The 21,264-nt window shown below is 40.0% G+C and overlaps 5 protein-coding genes across 5 annotated transcripts; all 5 read left to right on the forward strand.

Annotated features, from left to right (window-relative positions):
* The first annotated feature begins 910 nt into the window (after positions 1-910).
* On the forward strand, positions 911-1,709 carry BYT42DRAFT_584264 (uncharacterized protein). Its single transcript, XM_051569865.1, has one exon. The coding sequence runs from the start codon at positions 1,026-1,028 to the stop codon at positions 1,227-1,229; it is 204 nt and encodes a 67-aa protein (XP_051419635.1). The 5' UTR covers positions 911-1,025; the 3' UTR covers positions 1,230-1,709.
* A 732-nt stretch (positions 1,710-2,441) lies between these two features.
* Positions 2,442-2,985, forward strand: BYT42DRAFT_108167 (uncharacterized protein). The gene is made up of 2 exons (XM_051562083.1): positions 2,442-2,505; positions 2,625-2,985. The coding sequence occupies exon 2, from the start codon at positions 2,643-2,645 to the stop codon at positions 2,886-2,888; it is 246 nt and encodes an 81-aa protein (XP_051419636.1). The 5' UTR covers positions 2,442-2,505; positions 2,625-2,642; the 3' UTR covers positions 2,889-2,985.
* A 3,205-nt stretch (positions 2,986-6,190) lies between these two features.
* On the forward strand, positions 6,191-8,446 carry BYT42DRAFT_108227 (uncharacterized protein). The gene is made up of 6 exons (XM_051562084.1): positions 6,191-6,220; positions 6,275-6,357; positions 6,420-6,541; positions 6,599-6,908; positions 7,005-7,464; positions 7,541-8,446. Exons 4-6 carry the CDS (start codon positions 6,679-6,681, stop codon positions 8,327-8,329), a joined length of 1,479 nt encoding a protein of 492 aa, XP_051419637.1. The 5' UTR covers positions 6,191-6,220; positions 6,275-6,357; positions 6,420-6,541; positions 6,599-6,678; the 3' UTR covers positions 8,330-8,446.
* Positions 8,447-14,151: 5,705 nt separating this feature from the next.
* On the forward strand, positions 14,152-16,051 carry BYT42DRAFT_108329 (uncharacterized protein). The gene is made up of 3 exons (XM_051562085.1): positions 14,152-14,509; positions 14,606-15,065; positions 15,142-16,051. The coding sequence occupies exons 1-3, from the start codon at positions 14,280-14,282 to the stop codon at positions 15,928-15,930; spliced, it is 1,479 nt and encodes a 492-aa protein (XP_051419638.1). The 5' UTR covers positions 14,152-14,279; the 3' UTR covers positions 15,931-16,051.
* A 1,603-nt stretch (positions 16,052-17,654) lies between these two features.
* On the forward strand, positions 17,655-18,188 carry BYT42DRAFT_108386 (uncharacterized protein). Its single transcript, XM_051562086.1, has 2 exons — positions 17,655-17,708; positions 17,828-18,188. The coding sequence occupies exon 2, from the start codon at positions 17,846-17,848 to the stop codon at positions 18,089-18,091; it is 246 nt and encodes an 81-aa protein (XP_051419639.1). The 5' UTR covers positions 17,655-17,708; positions 17,828-17,845; the 3' UTR covers positions 18,092-18,188.
* Positions 18,189-21,264: the final 3,076 nt, after the last annotated feature.

A 21,264-nucleotide genomic window follows, 5' to 3' on the forward strand; every position in this document is an offset into this window, starting at 1 on the left:
TGTGATCCATGGTTTATGAATGAAGAAATGATCAGGAAAGAAATTTGTTCCCAAAATGGGGAACTTTTTAGTGACTTTCGAAATTGCTCAGACGCCGCATTCTCACCCAACATGCCAGCTCAATATTGGATATGATAAATTGACCATCATACATATGACACTTCCGAATAGCATGCCACTTTAAGAGGATGATCAGAGTGGAAAGAAACCAATTGATTATATTATTTAACCGTAATGATTACCAAAACTGTGTTTCTGGATAATCGTCAGCCTGCGGTAGCCTTGACGCGAGTCAAGAGGTCTGTTCGATGAACTCTTTTTATTGCCTGAAGATATAGTGGCTTACTTTGGGGGGTTTTTGATATTTGATTATTCTCGGTATAAGAAGTCTTTTCATGGAAAGGACTTGTGATTCCGAGTTTTCTGAAACTGTAAAGGTAATAAATTATTGAACACCGAGGTTGGAAAAACTTGAAAGCTTTATATCACAATCATGTTATTTGCATTAGAATACTTAGGTAGGAATTGGTCCTATTTCTGGATCGAGTGCAAACATGCAACTGCCGGTGAGATGGCTTGAGAAAGGCGTTACTGCTTTAGGAACAACCATCGCTCCCGCAAAAATAACTCTTGTAAATTATTGCCCATCGAATGCACATATATGCCCAAGCAACGGAACATGAGTTTGTTTCTAAAGATGACCGGACCAATGTCAGACTGTAGTCTATCGCAGTATGTATTGGATCACTGGTGGAAAATCAGTGCTAATATGAGTGTCTGACCTGCACAATGAGACACCACGGGTTCATGTGAAAAAATTTATGCGCACTTCATTCGATTATTTTCTGGAAGTTACTTTCCAGAGATGGCATTTATTTGGTACCAATACTGTAGTAACGATGGTGTCAGACAAGGGGAGATTATAGAGTGGGACAGTGGTATCGCAGCAAGAGTTACCATAGGGAACAACCTAAAGGCTTCTGAAACGGTGGGGTCGCTATGGTATCCAAAATAGGTGCCTTCATATGGTGTTGATGAAGAGATACCATACGGACTCATTTAATTTGGAGGTTTTACGGATCAATTCAAGCACCTGTGGCTGCATTTCAATCAATTACAATGGACAAGGCCGGTTCGCGTCTCAAGTTGAAAAAATAATCGCGTTATATCTGTTTACAATACAAGAATATGGAACTAGAATATTGCGGATCTGCTGGTTGGATTCCTAGCATCATATTTTGATCACGAGCGACTCGCACGATCCAGTAAAGATCAGTATCCGGCAAGATATGGTCACCTTGTACAAAAAATCGACGAATCAAGTATGATGGGGAAGTATCCTATGGTCGATAAAGCATGAATTTAGATCGTATGCAAGAATGTGTATATGAGTATTCGAGATTGTATCGAAAAAGAGTGACAGTGGAAACATGAGCGAACTTATTCACGAGCGACTGAGTTCATTAAGAAAATCCCAGCAATAGAACTGCTGAATTATCGTCTTTTTTGCCGAAACTGATGACTCTACGATCTGATATATTATCTGGTGCTCACTTACAACGAACTGAAACTGATCTACCTACCGCAATTTACCAATCGCCTTACCAACAAGCCGAAAAATTCTAACAACGTGTTGGATGCAATCAAACACACTCAGGTATCGCAGATGCACATGAGCTGTCACCATTTCTGGTTCGGAGCTTTAAAAAGCGAATTTTTATTTCCTTTTTTATCTTTACCTCCTACTGCCATAAATGGAAAGGAAGTAATCAGAAGTAATCAGAAGTGATCAGAAGTAGCCAATCAGAAATAATCCAAGCTTTTTAAAATTTCTGGTTCGGAGCTTTAAAAAGCGAATTTTTGTTTCCTTTTTTATCTTTACCTCCTACTGCCATAAATGGAAAGGAAGTAATCAGAAGTAATCAGAAGTAGCCAATCAGAAGTAATCCAAGCTTTTTAAAATTTCTGGTCCGGAGCTTTAAAAAGCGAATTTTTGTTTCCTTTTTTATCTTTACCTCCTACTGCCATAAATGGAAAGGATGTAATCAGAAGTAATCAGAAGTAATCAGAAGTAATCAGAAGTAGCCAATCAGAAATATTTAAAATTTCTGGTCCGGAGCTTTAAAAAGCGAATTTTTGTTTCCTTTTTTATCTTTACCTCCTACTGCCATAAATGGAAAGGATGTAATCAGAAGTAGCCAATCAGAAATATTTAAAATTTCTGGTTCGGAGCTTTAAAAAGCGAATTTTTGTTTCCTTTTTTATCTTTACCTCCTACTGCCATAAATGGAAAGGATGTAATCAGAAGTAATCAGAAGCGGTCACAAGTACTTTATGCCATGGTCGGATCAATGAAAGCTGAATAAAAAATAAAATAAAATAATACCCAAAAACAAATGATTTATTGGCTTATGTATGGGGAATCGGGTATTCCGTTTGGCCACCGACATAATACACCAGACTAGCCAAATCTCCAAAGGAAGTTGATCAAGGCAGCACCGTCAGGTAGTCATTTTCCTGGCTCAGTTATCGATGTCCCTAACACCACATATGCCAAATGGGTAACGACTGCCCAAGTTGATTAATGACTCATGTTTTTGATTTCTTTCTTTACTGGTAACAAGCCGTACACCCGCTGTGCAATGGATGCCACCTGCTACTGGATGCCGCACTCTTACATTGAGCGACATTCGTCAGACAAAAGCCTAAGGCAATACGGCATAACCTGGGCGAGACTCTTGATGGAACTTTGGTATATTAATGTCAATACTCTGGCATACCATGAAACACTTTTAATGAACAAAGCAGCACTTATTGACCCCCTCCGTTCTGTCCCGCCCAAGGTTATGATAGATCTACAAAGATGTGTGGGAATGTTGGGTATTTAAAAAAAATGAGTTAGTAAGCTCTGTGGTTGATTCAAATTTCGTTGAGATATTTTACCTTTGATGTTTGATGCAGCAGATACCGAGGGCTTCCCGACCGAAATAAAGAAAAGGGTACAAATATACTGGTAATAAAAAATAAAAGTCATCTTTTCAGTCTCGCTGACTTCTTGATATTTTACCCCATCTCAAAACATCATCTTTCTCCTACCAGGTCGGGAATCAATAATATTATTTCTGGATTCTGCGAAGATTTTTGATTTCGAACAGCCTGTTTGCCAGCAAAATCTTGTTGCTTGCATACATGGCCACCAAGTATAAAAGAAGTTGTCATGACACATGACCATGGTTGCCCAATGATAGAGTGCCAAAAAAAATCATAATAATTGTTTTTTATTTCGGATTGAAAATATGAGGCTATTTATTTCTTGGTTGACTGATCAATGGAAAATGATGAATCGGCTAATAGAAAATGGTACGGCGGCAGGTGAAAAAACCAAACACAGCCGCAGGAAAAGGCGTATGGGGAAAATCAGGGCAGCAGAATCAGCGGCCATAGTCGCAAAGATGAATTATTGTAACAACGTACAACTTTGCTATTGCCACTTATGGTGAGCAGCAAAGCATGTTGTTTATACCTTTTTTCGCTCTTCCTTCATCCGCTCGTCCTGTCATACTTCAGCTTTATTTCCAGCACACTTTTATCACGAAATTTGTTTTCATATAATTTGTAAGTGCTTGCCCACTAAAATTTATCTATAACCTCTCGATTAACGTCATAAAATAACTTTTTGTAAAGAAAAAAAAAATTGATAATCAATGCTCCAGAGTAATACTGTCACTGTCGGATCCGATTATGATACATCGGTGGTTTCCGCTTTGCGGTTCCGGATCCAGCTCTAAAACCTGGATAATCGTGTATTCTCTCTCGTGATGAAAGAAGTCAATTAGCTGTGAATACCCATCCATACAATGCTCCTTTTTCTTCCCTAATATAAGCATCCTGGCGATCTCTAATGTTGCTAGTGCTAACGATGTATGTTCACGAATGTCTGTTTCTGTATTGGACTTGTAGGTAACATTGATGAGCAAGCTTTCGGGAATTTCTTGAGTCTTAAAACTCGACTTTTTCGTGACAGCAGAATATCATAGGAAAGTGGCTTTGGATCACACAGTGGCGTTAATGCAAGCAGAGGATCCGATTCCTTCGACCTTCATATTCAGCCTGACCTTTGAACAAGTCTTTCCAGATCGGACTAATATAATAACGAAAGTAAGTTTATTGGACACAGAACAATTAGGTATTTTGTATTGATAATGAGAATGACAGCTTGAGATCTGTGATATTGAACTAAATATTAAATGTAGTGAGTATAGATCTGAATCGATGAAGATCTTGTCCTTCATAGCTTTTCGATTGGTTATACTGTACAAGAGGCTGTCCATAGGCCTCTGGAGAAGAACTGGTCTTATGACGATGTCAAAGAGAATACTCGCTTAAGATGAGGTTACATTTCAGGCAGTTTGAATGTAGTAAATCAAGGATAGTCACTGTCGCATTTGTGAGCCTGGAGGAGCAACTGCATGTGAGCTCACCTCGTTAACAGTAGTTTTCAAGCGTCCAATACAAACCTTCATGTATAGTGGAAAATCCTGACACAAAATCATCAATGGTTTCTGCGTGACTGACCAACCATCAAACACAGTAGGGCGTCCGAATTTTTCTTTTTTTTTTTTTTTTTTTTTTTTTTTTTTTATCATATCACTTACCTCTTCTTCCATTTATACCTCCATTATACTTTACGACACAATGAACACCGCGGACGGCCCCTCGTTAGGACGCCGACTCATGCCGCTATCAAACAGAGATTCTTAAATATCGACAAACTCGAAAAATCAAAATTGACCACAATCTCCAAAACCAGAATTCGCCTCTTGCGTAAGACGTCCCTATAAACCCACCGTAAGAATTTTTTATGGATGACTTTTAGAAATAGTAACTTCTTCGAAGGTTGGTTGAAGATTATATCTTATGAAAGAGAGCGCGTTGGATAGAGTCCAACAGTTTCATTTTTCATTTCCACTCATTAATACCGAACTGTTTTGGCACAAGTGATTGTCTTTGTTGTGTCTTCCCGTAGAGAGTCGGTAGAACCGGTAATCTTTCCATAACGAATAAGATATTCTTAGTTTGCTTAGTGTAACTTTATCGATTTTACCCAACAAAGATTCCTGCTGCTTATAGAGCTACCGGTTCAGGAAAAGCCTAGTGTGAACGTGACCTGCGGTACACATGTGACACTATTTTCAAACCATTCACTCAAGGTATTGACCTGGGAAAAAGCGGATACATTTATAAGCACTCAATTATATTACAGGTTATGACTATCCTAGGTGGTCTCCCGTGTTCCTTTCCCTTGCTGATCAATACGCTTCCACCTGGCATATAAGTAACTATACCTCTTGTCTAACCCAGGGATGGCTGGAATTTTTATTATTATTTGTGTAGATGCGCTGGAAAAATTACCAGTGCTATCTTGCTGTGGGTCTGAGAAGCCTTTTTCAGAAATTACAGCAAGTGCTGTGATGTTATACTTTCATGCAATGCAAGAACGCTCGGTAAGTTAAATGTGAACATAAGAAATAAGCGGGACTCTAATAAGCAATCTAGGAAAAAAGGCCACCCTAAAGCTGTTTGCATACAAGACTTTTGATGCCAGATGATTAGGATGACCTTCCCGGCAACAACTCTACCAGTAATACCGTTATAAGCTCCACATCGAGTACATGATTATAATAACTGCTCCTTAGGAAAAACCTTGATATGATCAACCATGAATTTGCCCGGGTTAAATGCGTGATCAAATCGAAAGAGAAAAGCTCCCGAGAATGAATGCAGGTCCGAGGGACTGGCGATAGTAGCATTTGGGGACGCAAATTTGAAAACGACGAAAGGATATGCGCCCTTCGCGATCAAGGTACGGCATGATGGTCAAGATATATCCCAGAGCGTCTTGTTCATCAAAGAGTCGCTAGGGAGTCCGGAAAGCCCTTGCTCAGAAAGCATTGATAATTCTCGTTGACGAAGACCTAACCAGCAAGGTGTGCAGTCGGTGCGATTCGGTGACAGTCCAAGTACGAAAGATGAGCAGCTGCTCGTATGCAACCACAAGTAAGCTATAGCGAACTACAGCATTGTATCGTCGTACTAACCCCGATAACAGGAAGACGTACTGTCTACTGAGAAAATGTCCATAAAAGGCCAAGAAGACGGTACCTGGACGAAGATCGGAACATCATTTGTCGTTCATCGAAATGCCGTCAGAGAGCCGCAGGTAAGTCCAAAAAAAGAACTCATTGAAGTTATGTTAATGATGCTGATACGCAAGTAGGTCGATCTTGGCAGCCGTCACTTACCCATTAAACTGTGCCCCCCAAGTGCAAATCGGCTAGTGGCGATGCCAAATCACTGGTAAGTAAAAATCAGGAATTCTGAAAAGGGTTTGATAAATGACCATTGGTGTTTCATTTTAGTCGCCCAAATCAGCTCTCCTCCACCTGTTCTTTTGTCGTCCAATCAACGCACGAGATGCGCTAGGCGGTCAAACTGCCCCTTAATTGTGTCTTTTTTTTTTTTTTTTTTTTTCGCATGCCTGGTAAGCTGTGCTTGAAGGTGTAATTTGCCCTTGATGTCACTCAATTTGAATTGGCAGTCCCATTATGTGCAAACTCTATGTGCATTTAGCAAAACCGGGCGATTCTCCAGAAGCAACGGACCTTTTTTTATCTTATCATGGCTTCCTTTTCTCTACTTGGGTGCCATGTGTGCAAACAACAAGATTTCGCTGTCAAACAGGCACTCCGAACCCATCTCCGAAGAATTCACAACATTGTACTTCCACCTGGTAGACGAGGTGTCTCAAAAAAGAGCTGTGCCGATCGTCCGTATGTCTGCCCTTCTTGTGCTGAAACTTTTGCGTCCCTTGACGACCAAGCTGTACACATCGCATATCATATAAACAGGTGAGAATTTGTCGACACCATTTTTTATATTTTGATACCGTTTCGGCTCAATTTTTTAATAATTTATCTCCATGCATTTGTTTGACATGTGTGTAGACAGTTACAATTGTTCTTGCAGTATCAAACGTCATCTCAAGCAGTTTCCACTTCGCCCGAACCGTCCACCAGCAGCACAAATCATGATGACGGCGGAAACAATGCCGAACTTGGTGCCATTAGTCCAGAAAACGTGAATCTTGATATCTACGAGCCAAAGGCGGACGATCGTTTCATGATCGATGGATTTGACGTATCCAAAGCCTTTTACGACTTCCAAGTTTCTGTGCACAAGAGGATACTTCAAGGCGAATACCTAAAAATGGAATCACATGTGCAACATGTATTATCATTATCATCCATCTTTTTGGTCAAGCCTAAACGCTTTCACGACGATCTTGTGCAACATATCCCTGACACTGTACTTGAAAAGGTTGTAAAGGATTTGGCCGAGAAATTTGACATTTGCACGCATACCATAAGCTTGGATCTTACGAGCAGATTGTTTCCATTGATTGATGTAAGTGTGACACAAAAATATTCCGTAAAGAATAGACCATTGATATTACAAGATCGTTCTTATTATCACTATGTAGGACGTGCTCAACAACAAAATCGACCGAGATGAAGCGACTATCAAGATGATGCAGTTAAAAGGTCAAACTTCAAGGAAGGAGTACCGAATTGTGAAGTCGTTCGCTATGATCATGCAAAAAGCACCCGAATACTGTATTAGCGATACAATAATGGAGCAAGAGCTCATCACCCGGTATTTGGAGCCGGCATTGGCACCTTTATTTGACGACATCCTGCATGATACACTATTTCGTTGGACTGCCACAATTAATCAAGAATCAAAAGCAACCACTGCTATATCGATTAGCAGGAGCAGGCCAGATGCTTGTGTCTCTGGATTGCACGGCGTCACTTGGGGCATTAGCCGAGGCTTCGGCGAGGTGAAATCTTCGATAGAAGCCAACAATAACTATTCGGTTGCGCGGGATCTCATTCGACTAGGCATATTCGCCAAAAACGCTATTGATCTCAACAATATGAAGGGATGTTTGGTGTTCCAATCGGTTGGCCGGCACACGTTTTTTTATCTGGTGACTCTTCTGCACGATGGGGTCTATGTGATGTATGAAATCACGAAAATTGAAATCCCTATGTGCATCTCAGACTTGCCATCCTATTTGGGACAAATTGGTCGACTAATGCATGTTCTTACAGTTTACCAGGACTATTGTGTCCCAGCTGATCAGAAAGACGTTGGCAGCCTACATTCAGGAAAAAGGAAATCGATGACTGATCCACAACACGACCGAATCCTTGATCCATCAAAAAGCAGGAAACGGCAGTCCGTCACGACATTTCGCCTCCAATGATTCCCCATCTCGACTTTTTCTTTGAAGGCGATTCTCTATTAAAAATAATGTATGTAATCGACTTGAACACATCATCAACAAACTGTATATAATAAACCATCCACAATATTCGTTAATTGATAGTCTACAATGGACCGCGCTTATTAGGTTTGTCACTATTGTGCTTATCTCTCTATAATCGGTCGTCACTATACTTTTACACTTTCAACATACATATTCCACACTTGGTATAAAATAGTCTTCAAACTCTTGTACATCGTTTGGCCACAACTTGGCTCCTGTTAAAATTAAATAGTCTCTGAAACATTGCGTTTTTTGCGACCATTGCCTTGTAAAAAAGGCCGGGCACCTTCCGACTGTACATAAAGAGAGAAAGGTTGCTCTTTGATTTCAACAATGTTATATCCTGTCACAACAAATTACAGTATGCCTTGCCGCTGTGGAGATACGGATCATCGGTAAATTACGAGCTCATGGTGTGTCCGTTGAACACCAGGAATACCAATTACTGAACGGTTTATTCAAGGGCAGCCGTTTATTCAAGAAGTACAATCGCAGCAGTTTCTTCAGGTACTTCTCCACAATAGTTATACCACTTCGCTTGATAAAAAAATTATCGAAAATGCACTAGAAAAAAGAAGAAAAAAAGAGAGAGAAAAAAAAAAAAGGGACCTTACCCAGGCTTGGCCAATGTGGACGTGTGGGACCACCATGAACCACAAGCTCACGGAGTTCATTAAGAAAATCCCAGCAATAGAACTGCTGAATTATCGTCTTTTTCGCCGAAACTGATGACTCTACGATCTGATATATTATCTGGTGCTCACTTACAACGAACTGAAACTGATCTACCTACCGCAATTTACCAATCGCCTTACCAACAAGCCGAAAAATTCTAACAACGTGTTGGATGCAATCAAACACACTCAGGTATCGCAGATGCACATGAGCTGTCACCATTTCTGGTTCGGAGCTTTAAAAAGCGAATTTTTATTTCCTTTTTTATCTTTACCTCCTACTGCCATAAATGGAAAGGAAGTAATCAGAAGTAATCAGAAGTGATCAGAAGTAGCCAATCAGAAATAATCCAAGCTTTTTAAAATTTCTGGTTCGGAGCTTTAAAAAGCGAATTTTTGTTTCCTTTTTTATCTTTACCTCCTACTGCCATAAATGGAAAGGAAGTAATCAGAAGTAATCAGAAGTAGCCAATCAGAAGTAATCCAAGCTTTTTAAAATTTCTGGTCCGGAGCTTTAAAAAGCGAATTTTTGTTTCCTTTTTTATCTTTACCTCCTACTGCCATAAATGGAAAGGATGTAATCAGAAGTAATCAGAAGTAATCAGAAGTAATCAGAAGTAGCCAATCAGAAATATTTAAAATTTCTGGTCCGGAGCTTTAAAAAGCGAATTTTTGTTTCCTTTTTTATCTTTACCTCCTACTGCCATAAATGGAAAGGATGTAATCAGAAGTAGCCAATCAGAAATATTTAAAATTTCTGGTTCGGAGCTTTAAAAAGCGAATTTTTGTTTCCTTTTTTATCTTTACCTCCTACTGCCATAAATGGAAAGGATGTAATCAGAAGTAATCAGAAGCGGTCACAAGTACTTTATGCCATGGTCGGATCAATGAAAGCTGAATAAAAAATAAAATAAAATAATACCCAAAAACAAATGATTTATTGGCTTATGTATGGGGAATCGGGTATTCCGTTTGGCCACCGACATAATACACCAGACTAGCCAAATCTCCAAAGGAAGTTGATCAAGGCAGCACCGTCAGGTAGTCATTTTCCTGGCTCAGTTATCGATGTCCCTAACACCACATATGCCAAATGGGTAACGACTGCCCAAGTTGATTAATGACTCATGTTTTTGATTTCTTTCTTTACTGGTAACAAGCCGTACACCCGCTGTGCAATGGATGCCACCTGCTACTGGATGCCGCACTCTTACATTGAGCGACATTCGTCAGACAAAAGCCTAAGGCAATACGGCATAACCTGGGCGAGACTCTTGATGGAACTTTGGTATATTAATGTCAATACTCTGGCATACCATGAAACACTTTTAATGAACAAAGCAGCACTTATTGACCCCCTCCGTTCTGTCCCGCCCAAGGTTATGATAGATCTACAAAGATGTGTGGGAATGTTGGGTATTTAAAAAAAATGAGTTAGTAAGCTCTGTGGTTGATTCAAATTTCGTTGAGATATTTTACCTTTGATGTTTGATGCAGCAGATACCGAGGGCTTCCCGACCGAAATAAAGAAAAGGGTACAAATATACTGGTAATAAAAAATAAAAGTCATCTTTTCAGTCTCGCTGACTTCTTGATATTTTACCCCATCTCAAAACATCATCTTTCTCCTACCAGGTCGGGAATCAATAATATTATTTCTGGATTCTGCGAAGATTTTTGATTTCGAACAGCCTGTTTGCCAGCAAAATCTTGTTGCTTGCATACATGGCCACCAAGTATAAAAGAAGTTGTCATGACACATGACCATGGTTGCCCAATGATAGAGTGCCAAAAAAAATCATAATAATTGTTTTTTATTTCGGATTGAAAATATGAGGCTATTTATTTCTTGGTTGACTGATCAATGGAAAATGATGAATCGGCTAATAGAAAATGGTACGGCGGCAGGTGAAAAAACCAAACACAGCCGCAGGAAAAGGCGTATGGGGAAAATCAGGGCAGCAGAATCAGCGGCCATAGTCGCAAAGATGAATTATTGTAACAACGTACAACTTTGCTATTGCCACTTATGGTGAGCAGCAAAGCATGTTGTTTATACCTTTTTTCGCTCTTCCTTCATCCGCTCGTCCTGTCATACTTCAGCTTTATTTCCAGCACACTTTTATCACGAAATTTGTTTTCATATAATTTGTAAGTGCTTGCCCACTAAAATTTATCTATAACCTCTCGATTAACGTCATAAAATAACTTTTTGTAAAGAAAAAAAAAATTGATAATCAATGCTCCAGAGTAATACTGTCACTGTCGGATCCGATTATGATACATCGGTGGTTTCCGCTTTGCGGTTCCGGATCCAGCTCTAAAACCTGGATAATCGTGTATTCTCTCTCGTGATGAAAGAAGTCAATTAGCTGTGAATACCCATCCATACAATGCTCCTTTTTCTTCCCTAATATAAGCATCCTGGCGATCTCTAATGTTGCTAGTGCTAACGATGTATGTTCACGAATGTCTGTTTCTGTATTGGACTTGTAGGTAACATTGATGAGCAAGCTTTCGGGAATTTCTTGAGTCTTAAAACTCGACTTTTTCGTGACAGCAGAATATCATAGGAAAGTGGCTTTGGATCACACAGTGGCGTTAATGCAAGCAGAGGATCCGATTCCTTCGACCTTCATATTCAGCCTGACCTTTGAACAAGTCTTTCCAGATCGGACTAATATAATAACGAAAGTAAGTTTATTGGACACAGAACAATTAGGTATTTTGTATTGATAATGAGAATGACAGCTTGAGATCTGTGATATTGAACTAAATATTAAATGTAGTGAGTATAGATCTGAATCGATGAAGATCTTGTCCTTCATAGCTTTTCGATTGGTTATACTGTACAAGAGGCTGTCCATAGGCCTCTGGAGAAGAACTGGTCTTATGACGATGTCAAAGAGAATACTCGCTTAAGATGAGGTTACATTTCAGGCAGTTTGAATGTAGTAAATCAAGGATAGTCACTGTCGCATTTGTGAGCCTGGAGGAGCAACTGCATGTGAGCTCACCTCGTTAACAGTAGTTTTCAAGCGTCCAATACAAACCTTCATGTATAGTGGAAAATCCTGACACAAAATCATCAATGGTTTCTGCGTGACTGACCAACCATCAAACACAGTAGGGCGTCCGAATTTTTCTTTTTTTTTTTTTTTTTTTTTTTTTTTTTTATCATATCACTTACCTCTTCTTCCATTTATACCTCCATTATACTTTACGACACAATGAACACCGCGGACGGCCCCTCGTTAGGACGCCGACTCATGCCGCTATCAAACAGAGATTCTTAAATATCGACAAACTCGAAAAATCAAAATTGACCACAATCTCCAAAACCAGAATTCGCCTCTTGCGTAAGACGTCCCTATAAACCCACCGTAAGAATTTTTTATGGATGACTTTTAGAAATAGTAACTTCTTCGAAGGTTGGTTGAAGATTATATCTTATGAAAGAGAGCGCGTTGGATAGAGTCCAACAGTTTCATTTTTCATTTCCACTCATTAATACCGAACTGTTTTGGCACAAGTGATTGTCTTTGTTGTGTCTTCCCGTAGAGAGTCGGTAGAACCGGTAATCTTTCCATAACGAATAAGATATTCTTAGTTTGCTTAGTGTAACTTTATCGATTTTACCCAACAAAGATTCCTGCTGCTTATAGAGCTACCGGTTCAGGAAAAGCCTAGTGTGAACGTGACCTGCGGTACACATGTGACACTATTTTCAAACCATTCACTCAAGGTATTGACCTGGGAAAAAGCGGATACATTTATAAGCACTCAATTATATTACAGGTTATGACTATCCTAGGTGGTCTCCCGTGTTCCTTTCCCTTGCTGATCAATACGCTTCCACCTGGCATATAAGTAACTATACCTCTTGTCTAACCCAGGGATGGCTGGAATTTTTATTATTATTTGTGTAGATGCGCTGGAAAAATTACCAGTGCTATCTTGCTGTGGGTCTGAGAAGCCTTTTTCAGAAATTACAGCAAGTGCTGTGATGTTATACTTTCATGCAATGCAAGAACGCTCGGTAAGTTAAATGTGAACATAAGAAATAAGCGGGACTCTAATAAGCAATCTAGGAAAAAAGGCCACCCTAAAGCTGTTTGCATACAAGACTTTTGATGCCAGATGATTAGGATGACCTTCCCGGCAACAACTCTACCAGTAATACCGTTATAAGCTCCACATCGAGTACATGATTATAATAACTGCTCCTTAGGAAAAACCTTGATATGATCAACCATGAATTTGCCCGGGTTAAATGCGTGATCAAATCGAAAGAGAAAAGCTCCCGAGAATGAATGCAGGTCCGAGGGACTGGCGATAGTAGCATTTGGGGACGCAAATTTGAAAACGACGAAAGGATATGCGCCCTTCGCGATCAAGGTACGGCATGATGGTCAAGATATATCCCAGAGCGTCTTGTTCATCAAAGAGTCGCTAGGGAGTCCGGAAAGCCCTTGCTCAGAAAGCATTGATAATTCTCGTTGACGAAGACCTAACCAGCAAGGTGTGCAGTCGGTGCGATTCGGTGACAGTCCAAGTACGAAAGATGAGCAGCTGCTCGTATGCAACCACAAGTAAGCTATAGCGAACTACAGCATTGTATCGTCGTACTAACCCCGATAACAGGAAGACGTACTGTCTACTGAGAAAATGTCCATAAAAGGCCAAGAAGACGGTACCTGGACGAAGATCGGAACATCATTTGTCGTTCATCGAAATGCCGTCAGAGAGCCGCAGGTAAGTCCAAAAAAAGAACTCATTGAAGTTATGTTAATGATGCTGATACGCAAGTAGGTCGATCTTGGCAGCCGTCACTTACCCATTAAACTGTGCCCCCCAAGTGCAAATCGGCTAGTGGCGATGCCAAATCACTGGTAAGTAAAAATCAGGAATTCTGAAAAGGGTTTGATAAATGACCATTGGTGTTTCATTTTAGTCGCCCAAATCAGCTCTCCTCCACCTGTTCTTTTGTCGTCCAATCAACGCACGAGATGCGCTAGGCGGTCAAACTGCCCCTTAATTGTGTCTTTTTTTTTTTTTTTTTTTTTCGCATGCCTGGTAAGCTGTGCTTGAAGGTGTAATTTGCCCTTGATGTCACTCAATTTGAATTGGCAGTCCCATTATGTGCAAACTCTATGTGCATTTAGCAAAACCGGGCGATTCTCCAGAAGCAACGGACCTTTTTTTATCTTATCATGGCTTCCTTTTCTCTACTTGGGTGCCATGTGTGCAAACAACAAGATTTCGCTGTCAAACAGGCACTCCGAACCCATCTCCGAAGAATTCACAACATTGTACTTCCACCTGGTAGACGAGGTGTCTCAAAAAAGAGCTGTGCCGATCGTCCGTATGTCTGCCCTTCTTGTGCTGAAACTTTTGCGTCCCTTGACGACCAAGCTGTACACATCGCATATCATATAAACAGGTGAGAATTTGTCGACACCATTTTTTATATTTTGATACCGTTTCGGCTCAATTTTTTAATAATTTATCTCCATGCATTTGTTTGACATGTGTGTAGACAGTTACAATTGTTCTTGCAGTATCAAACGTCATCTCAAGCAGTTTCCACTTCGCCCGAACCGTCCACCAGCAGCACAAATCATGATGACGGCGGAAACAATGCCGAACTTGGTGCCATTAGTCCAGAAAACGTGAATCTTGATATCTACGAGCCAAAGGCGGACGATCGTTTCATGATCGATGGATTTGACGTATCCAAAGCCTTTTACGACTTCCAAGTTTCTGTGCACAAGAGGATACTTCAAGGCGAATACCTAAAAATGGAATCACATGTGCAACATGTATTATCATTATCATCCATCTTTTTGGTCAAGCCTAAACGCTTTCACGACGATCTTGTGCAACATATCCCTGACACTGTACTTGAAAAGGTTGTAAAGGATTTGGCCGAGAAATTTGACATTTGCACGCATACCATAAGCTTGGATCTTACGAGCAGATTGTTTCCATTGATTGATGTAAGTGTGACACAAAAATATTCCGTAAAGAATAGACCATTGATATTACAAGATCGTTCTTATTATCACTATGTAGGACGTGCTCAACAACAAAATCGACCGAGATGAAGCGACTATCAAGATGATGCAGTTAAAAGGTCAAACTTCAAGGAAGGAGTACCGAATTGTGAAGTCGTTCGCTATGATCATGCAAAAAGCACCCGAATACTGTATTAGCGATACAATAATGGAGCAAGAGCTCATCACCCGGTATTTGGAGCCGGCATTGGCACCTTTATTTGACGACATCCTGCATGATACACTATTTCGTTGGACTGCCACAATTAATCAAGAATCAAAAGCAACCACTGCTATATCGATTAGCAGGAGCAGGCCAGATGCTTGTGTCTCTGGATTGCACGGCGTCACTTGGGGCATTAGCCGAGGCTTCGGCGAGGTGAAATCTTCGATAGAAGCCAACAATAACTATTCGGTTGCGCGGGATCTCATTCGACTAGGCATATTCGCCAAAAACGCTATTGATCTCAACAATATGAAGGGATGTTTGGTGTTCCAATCGGTTGGCCGGCACACGTTTTTTTATCTGGTGACTCTTCTGCACGATGGGGTCTATGTGATGTATGAAATCACGAAAATTGAAATCCCTATGTGCATCTCAGACTTGCCATCCTATTTGGGACAAATTGGTCGACTAATGCATGTTCTTACAGTTTACCAGGACTATTGTGTCCCAGCTGATCAGAAAGACGTTGGCAGCCTACATTCAGGAAAAAGGAAATCGATGACTGATCCACAACACGACCGAATCCTTGATCCATCAAAAAGCAGGAAACGGCAGTCCGTCACGACATTTCGCCTCCAATGATTCCCCATCTCGACTTTTTCTTTGAAGGCGATTCTCTATTAAAAATAATGTATGTAATCGACTTGAACACATCATCAACAAACTGTATATAATAAACCATCCACAATATTCGTTAATTGATAGTCTACAATGGACCGCGCTTATTAGGTTTGTCACTATTGTGCTTATCTCTCTATAATCGGTCGTCACTATACTTTTACACTTTCAACATACATATTCCACACTTGGTATAAAATAGTCTTCAAACTCTTGTACATCGTTTGGCCACAACTTGGCTCCTGTTAAAATTAAATAGTCTCTGAAACATTGCGTTTTTTGCGACCATTGCCTTGTAAAAAAGGCCGGGCACCTTCCGACTGTACATAAAGAGAGAAAGGTTGCTCTTTGATTTCAACAATGTTATATCCTGTCACAACAAATTACAGTATGCCTTGCCGCTGTGGAGATACGGATCATCGGTAAATTACGAGCTCATGGTGTGTCCGTTGAACACCAGGAATACCAATTACTGAACGGTTTATTCAAGGGCAGCCGTTTATTCAAGAAGTACAATCGCAGCAGTTTCTTCAGGTACTTCTCCACAATAGTTATACCACTTCGCTTGATAAAAAAATTATCGAAAATGCACTAGAAAAAAGAAGAAAAAAAGAGAGAGAAAAAAAAAAAAGGGACCTTACCCAGGCTTGGCCAATGTGGACGTGTGGGACCACCATGAACCACAAGCTCACGGAGTTCATTAAGAAAATCCCAGCAATAGAACTGCTGAATTATCGTCTTTTTCGCCGAAACTGATGACTCTACGATCTGATATATTATCTGGTGCTCACTTACAACGAACTGAAACTGATCTACCTACCGCAATTTACCAATCGCCTTACCAACAAGCCGAAAAATTCTAACAACGTGTTGGATGCAATCAAACACACTCAGGTATCGCAGATGCACATGAGCTGTCACCATTTCTGGTTCGGAGCTTTAAAAAGCGAATTTTTATTTCCTTTTTTATCTTTACCTCCTACTGCCATAAATGGAAAGGAAGTAATCAGAAGTAATCAGAAGTGATCAGAAGTAGCCAATCAGAAATAATCCAAGCTTTTTAAAATTTCTGGTTCGGAGCTTTAAAAAGCGAATTTTTGTTTCCTTTTTTATCTTTACCTCCTACTGCCATAAATGGAAAGGAAGTAATCAGAAGTAATCAGAAGTAGCCAATCAGAAGTAATCCAAGCTTTTTAAAATTTCTGGTCCGGAGCTTTAAAAAGCGAATTTTTGTTTCCTTTTTTATCTTTACCTCCTACTGCCATAAATGGAAAGGATGTAATCAGAAGTAATCAGAAGTAATCAGAAGTAATCAGAAGTAGCCAATCAGAAATATTTAAAATTTCTGGTCCGGAGCTTTAAAAAGCGAATTTTTGTTTCCTTTTTTATCTTTACCTCCTACTGCCATAAATGGAAAGGATGTAATCAGAAGTAGCCAATCAGAAATATTTAAAATTTCTGGTTCGGAGCTTTAAAAAGCGAATTTTTGTTTCCTTTTTTATCTTTACCTCCTACTGCCATAAATGGAAAGGATGTAATCAGAAGTAATCAGAAGCGGTCACAAGTACTTTATGCCATGGTCGGATCAATGAAAGCTGAATAAAAAATAAAATAAAATAATACCCAAAAACAAATGATTTATTGGCTTATGTATGGGGAATCGGGTATTCCGTTTGGCCACCGACATAATACACCAGACTAGCCAAATCTCCAAAGGAAGTTGATCAAGGCAGCACCGTCAGGTAGTCATTTTCCTGGCTCAGTTATCGATGTCCCTAACACCACATATGCCAAATGGGTAACGACTGCCCAAGTTGATTAATGACTCATGTTTTTGATTTCTTTCTTTACTGGTAACAAGCCGTACACCCGCTGTGCAATGGATGCCACCTGCTACTGGATGCCGCACTCTTACATTGAGCGACATTCGTCAGACAAAAGCCTAAGGCAATACGGCATAACCTGGGCGAGACTCTTGATGGAACTTTGGTATATTAATGTCAATACTCTGGCATACCATGAAACACTTTTAATGAACAAAGCAGCACTTATTGACCCCCTCCGTTCTGTCCCGCCCAAGGTTATGATAGATCTACAAAGATGTGTGGGAATGTTGGGTATTTAAAAAAAATGAGTTAGTAAGCTCTGTGGTTGATTCAAATTTCGTTGAGATATTTTACCTTTGATGTTTGATGCAGCAGATACCGAGGGCTTCCCGACCGAAATAAAGAAAAGGGTACAAATATACTGGTAATAAAAAATAAAAGTCATCTTTTCAGTCTCGCTGACTTCTTGATATTTTACCCCATCTCAAAACATCATCTTTCTCCTACCAGGTCGGGAATCAATAATATTATTTCTGGATTCTGCGAAGATTTTTGATTTCGAACAGCCTGTTTGCCAGCAAAATCTTGTTGCTTGCATACATGGCCACCAAGTATAAAAGAAGTTGTCATGACACATGACCATGGTTGCCCAATGATAGAGTGCCAAAAAAAATCATAATAATTGTTTTTTATTTCGGATTGAAAATATGAGGCTATTTATTTCTTGGTTGACTGATCAATGGAAAATGATGAATCGGCTAATAGAAAATGGTACGGCGGCAGGTGAAAAAACCAAACACAGCCGCAGGAAAAGGCGTATGGGGAAAATCAGGGCAGCAGAATCAGCGGCCATAGTCGCAAAGATGAATTATTGTAACAACGTACAACTTTGCTATTGCCACTTATGGTGAGCAGCAAAGCATGTTGTTTATACCTTTTTTCGCTCTTCCTTCATCCGCTCGTCCTGTCATACTTCAGCTTTATTTCCAGCACACTTTTATCACGAAATTTGTTTTCATATAATTTGTAAGTGCTTGCCCACTAAAATTTATCTATAACCTCTCGATTAACGTCATAAAATAACTTTTTGTAAAGAAAAAAAAAATTGATAATCAATGCTCCAGAGTAATACTGTCACTGTCGGATCCGATTATGATACATCGGTGGTTTCCGCTTTGCGGTTCCGGATCCAGCTCTAAAACCTGGATAATCGTGTATTCTCTCTCGTGATGAAAGAAGTCAATTAGCTGTGAATACCCATCCATACAATGCTCCTTTTTCTTCCCTAATATAAGCATCCTGGCGATCTCTAATGTTGCTAGTGCTAACGATGTATGTTCACGAATGTCTGTTTCTGTATTGGACTTGTAGGTAACATTGATGAGCAAGCTTTCGGGAATTTCTTGAGTCTTAAAACTCGACTTTTTCGTGACAGCAGAATATCATAGGAAAGTGGCTTTGGATCACACAGTGGCGTTAATGCAAGCAGAGGATCCGATTCCTTCGACCTTCATATTCAGCCTGACCTTTGAACAAGTCTTTCCAGATCGGACTAATATAATAACGAAAGTAAGTTTATTGGACACAGAACAATTAGGTATTTTGTATTGATAATGAGAATGACAGCTTGAGATCTGTGATATTGAACTAAATATTAAATGTAGTGAGTATAGATCTGAATCGATGAAGATCTTGTCCTTCATAGCTTTTCGATTGGTTATACTGTACAAGAGGCTGTCCATAGGCCTCTGGAGAAGAACTGGTCTTATGACGATGTCAAAGAGAATACTCGCTTAAGATGAGGTTACATTTCAGGCAGTTTGAATGTAGTAAATCAAGGATAGTCACTGTCGCATTTGTGAGCCTGGAGGAGCAACTGCATGTGAGCTCACCTCGTTAACAGTAGTTTTCAAGCGTCCAATACAAACCTTCATGTATAGTGGAAAATCCTGACACAAAATCATCAATGGTTTCTGCGTGACTGACCAACCATCAAACACAGTAGGGCGTCCGAATTTTTCTTTTTTTTTTTTTTTTTTTTTTTTTTTTTATCATATCACTTACCTCTTCTTCCATTTATACCTCCATTATACTTTACGACACAATGAACACCGCGGACGGCCCCTCGTTAGGACGCCGACTCATGCCGCTATCAAACAGAGATTCTTAAATATCGACAAACTCGAAAAATCAAAATTGACCACAATCTCCAAAACCAGAATTCGCCTCTTGCGTAAGACGTCCCTATAAACCCACCGTAAGAATTTTTTATGGATGACTTTTAGAAATAGTAACTTCTTCGAAGGTTGGTTGAAGATTATATCTTATGAAAGAGAGCGCGTTGGATAGAGTCCAACAGTTTCATTTTTCATTTCCACTCATTAATACCGAACTGTTTTGGCACAAGTGATTGTCTTTGTTGTGTCTTCCCGTAGAGAGTCGGTAGAACCGGTAATCTTTCCATAACGAATAAGATATTCTTAGTTTGCTTAGTGTAACTTTATCGATTTTACCCAACAAAGATTCCTGCTGCTTATAGAGCTACCGGTTCAGGAAAAGCCTAGTGTGAACGTGACCTGCGGTACACATGTGACACTATTTTCAAACCATTCACTCAAGGTATTGACCTGGGAAAAAGCGGATACATTTATAAGCACTCAATTATATTACAGGTTATGACTATCCTAGGTGGTCTCCCGTGTTCCTTTCCCTTGCTGATCAATACGCTTCCACCTGGCATATAAGTAACTATACCTCTTGTCTAACCCAGGGATGGCTGGAATTTTTATTATTATTTGTGTAGATGCGCTGGAAAAATTACCAGTGCTATCTTGCTGTGGGTCTGAGAAGCCTTTTTCAGAAATTACAGCAAGTGCTGTGATGTTATACTTTCATGCAATGCAAGAACGCTCGGTAAGTTAAATGTGAACATAAGAAATAAGCGGGACTCTAATAAGCAATCTAGGAAAAAAGGCCACCCTAAAGCTGTTTGCATACAAGACTTTTGATGCCAGATGATTAGGATGACCTTCCCGGCAACAACTCTACCAGTAATACCGTTATAAGCTCCACATCGAGTACATGATTATAATAACTGCTCCTTAGGAAAAACCTTGATATGATCAACCATGAATTTGCCCGGGTTAAATGCGTGATCAAATCGAAAGAGAAAAGCTCCCGAGAATGAATGCAGGTCCGAGGGACTGGCGATAGTAGCATTTGGGGACGCAAATTTGAAAACGACGAAAGGATATGCGCCCTTCGCGATCAAGGTACGGCATGATGGTCAAGATATATCCCAGAGCGTCTTGTTCATCAAAGAGTCGCTAGGGAGTCCGGAAAGCCCTTGCTCAGAAAGCATTGATAATTCTCGTTGACGAAGACCTAACCAGCAAGGTGTGCAGTCGGTGCGATTCGGTGACAGTCCAAGTACGAAAGATGAGCAGCTGCTCGTATGCAACCACAAGTAAGC

The sequence above is a fragment of the Radiomyces spectabilis genome, assembly GCF_025331425.1.
Source record: "Radiomyces spectabilis strain NRRL 2753 chromosome Unknown BYT42scaffold_13, whole genome shotgun sequence".
Lineage (NCBI taxonomy): Eukaryota > Fungi > Mucoromycota > Mucoromycetes > Mucorales > Radiomycetaceae > Radiomyces > Radiomyces spectabilis.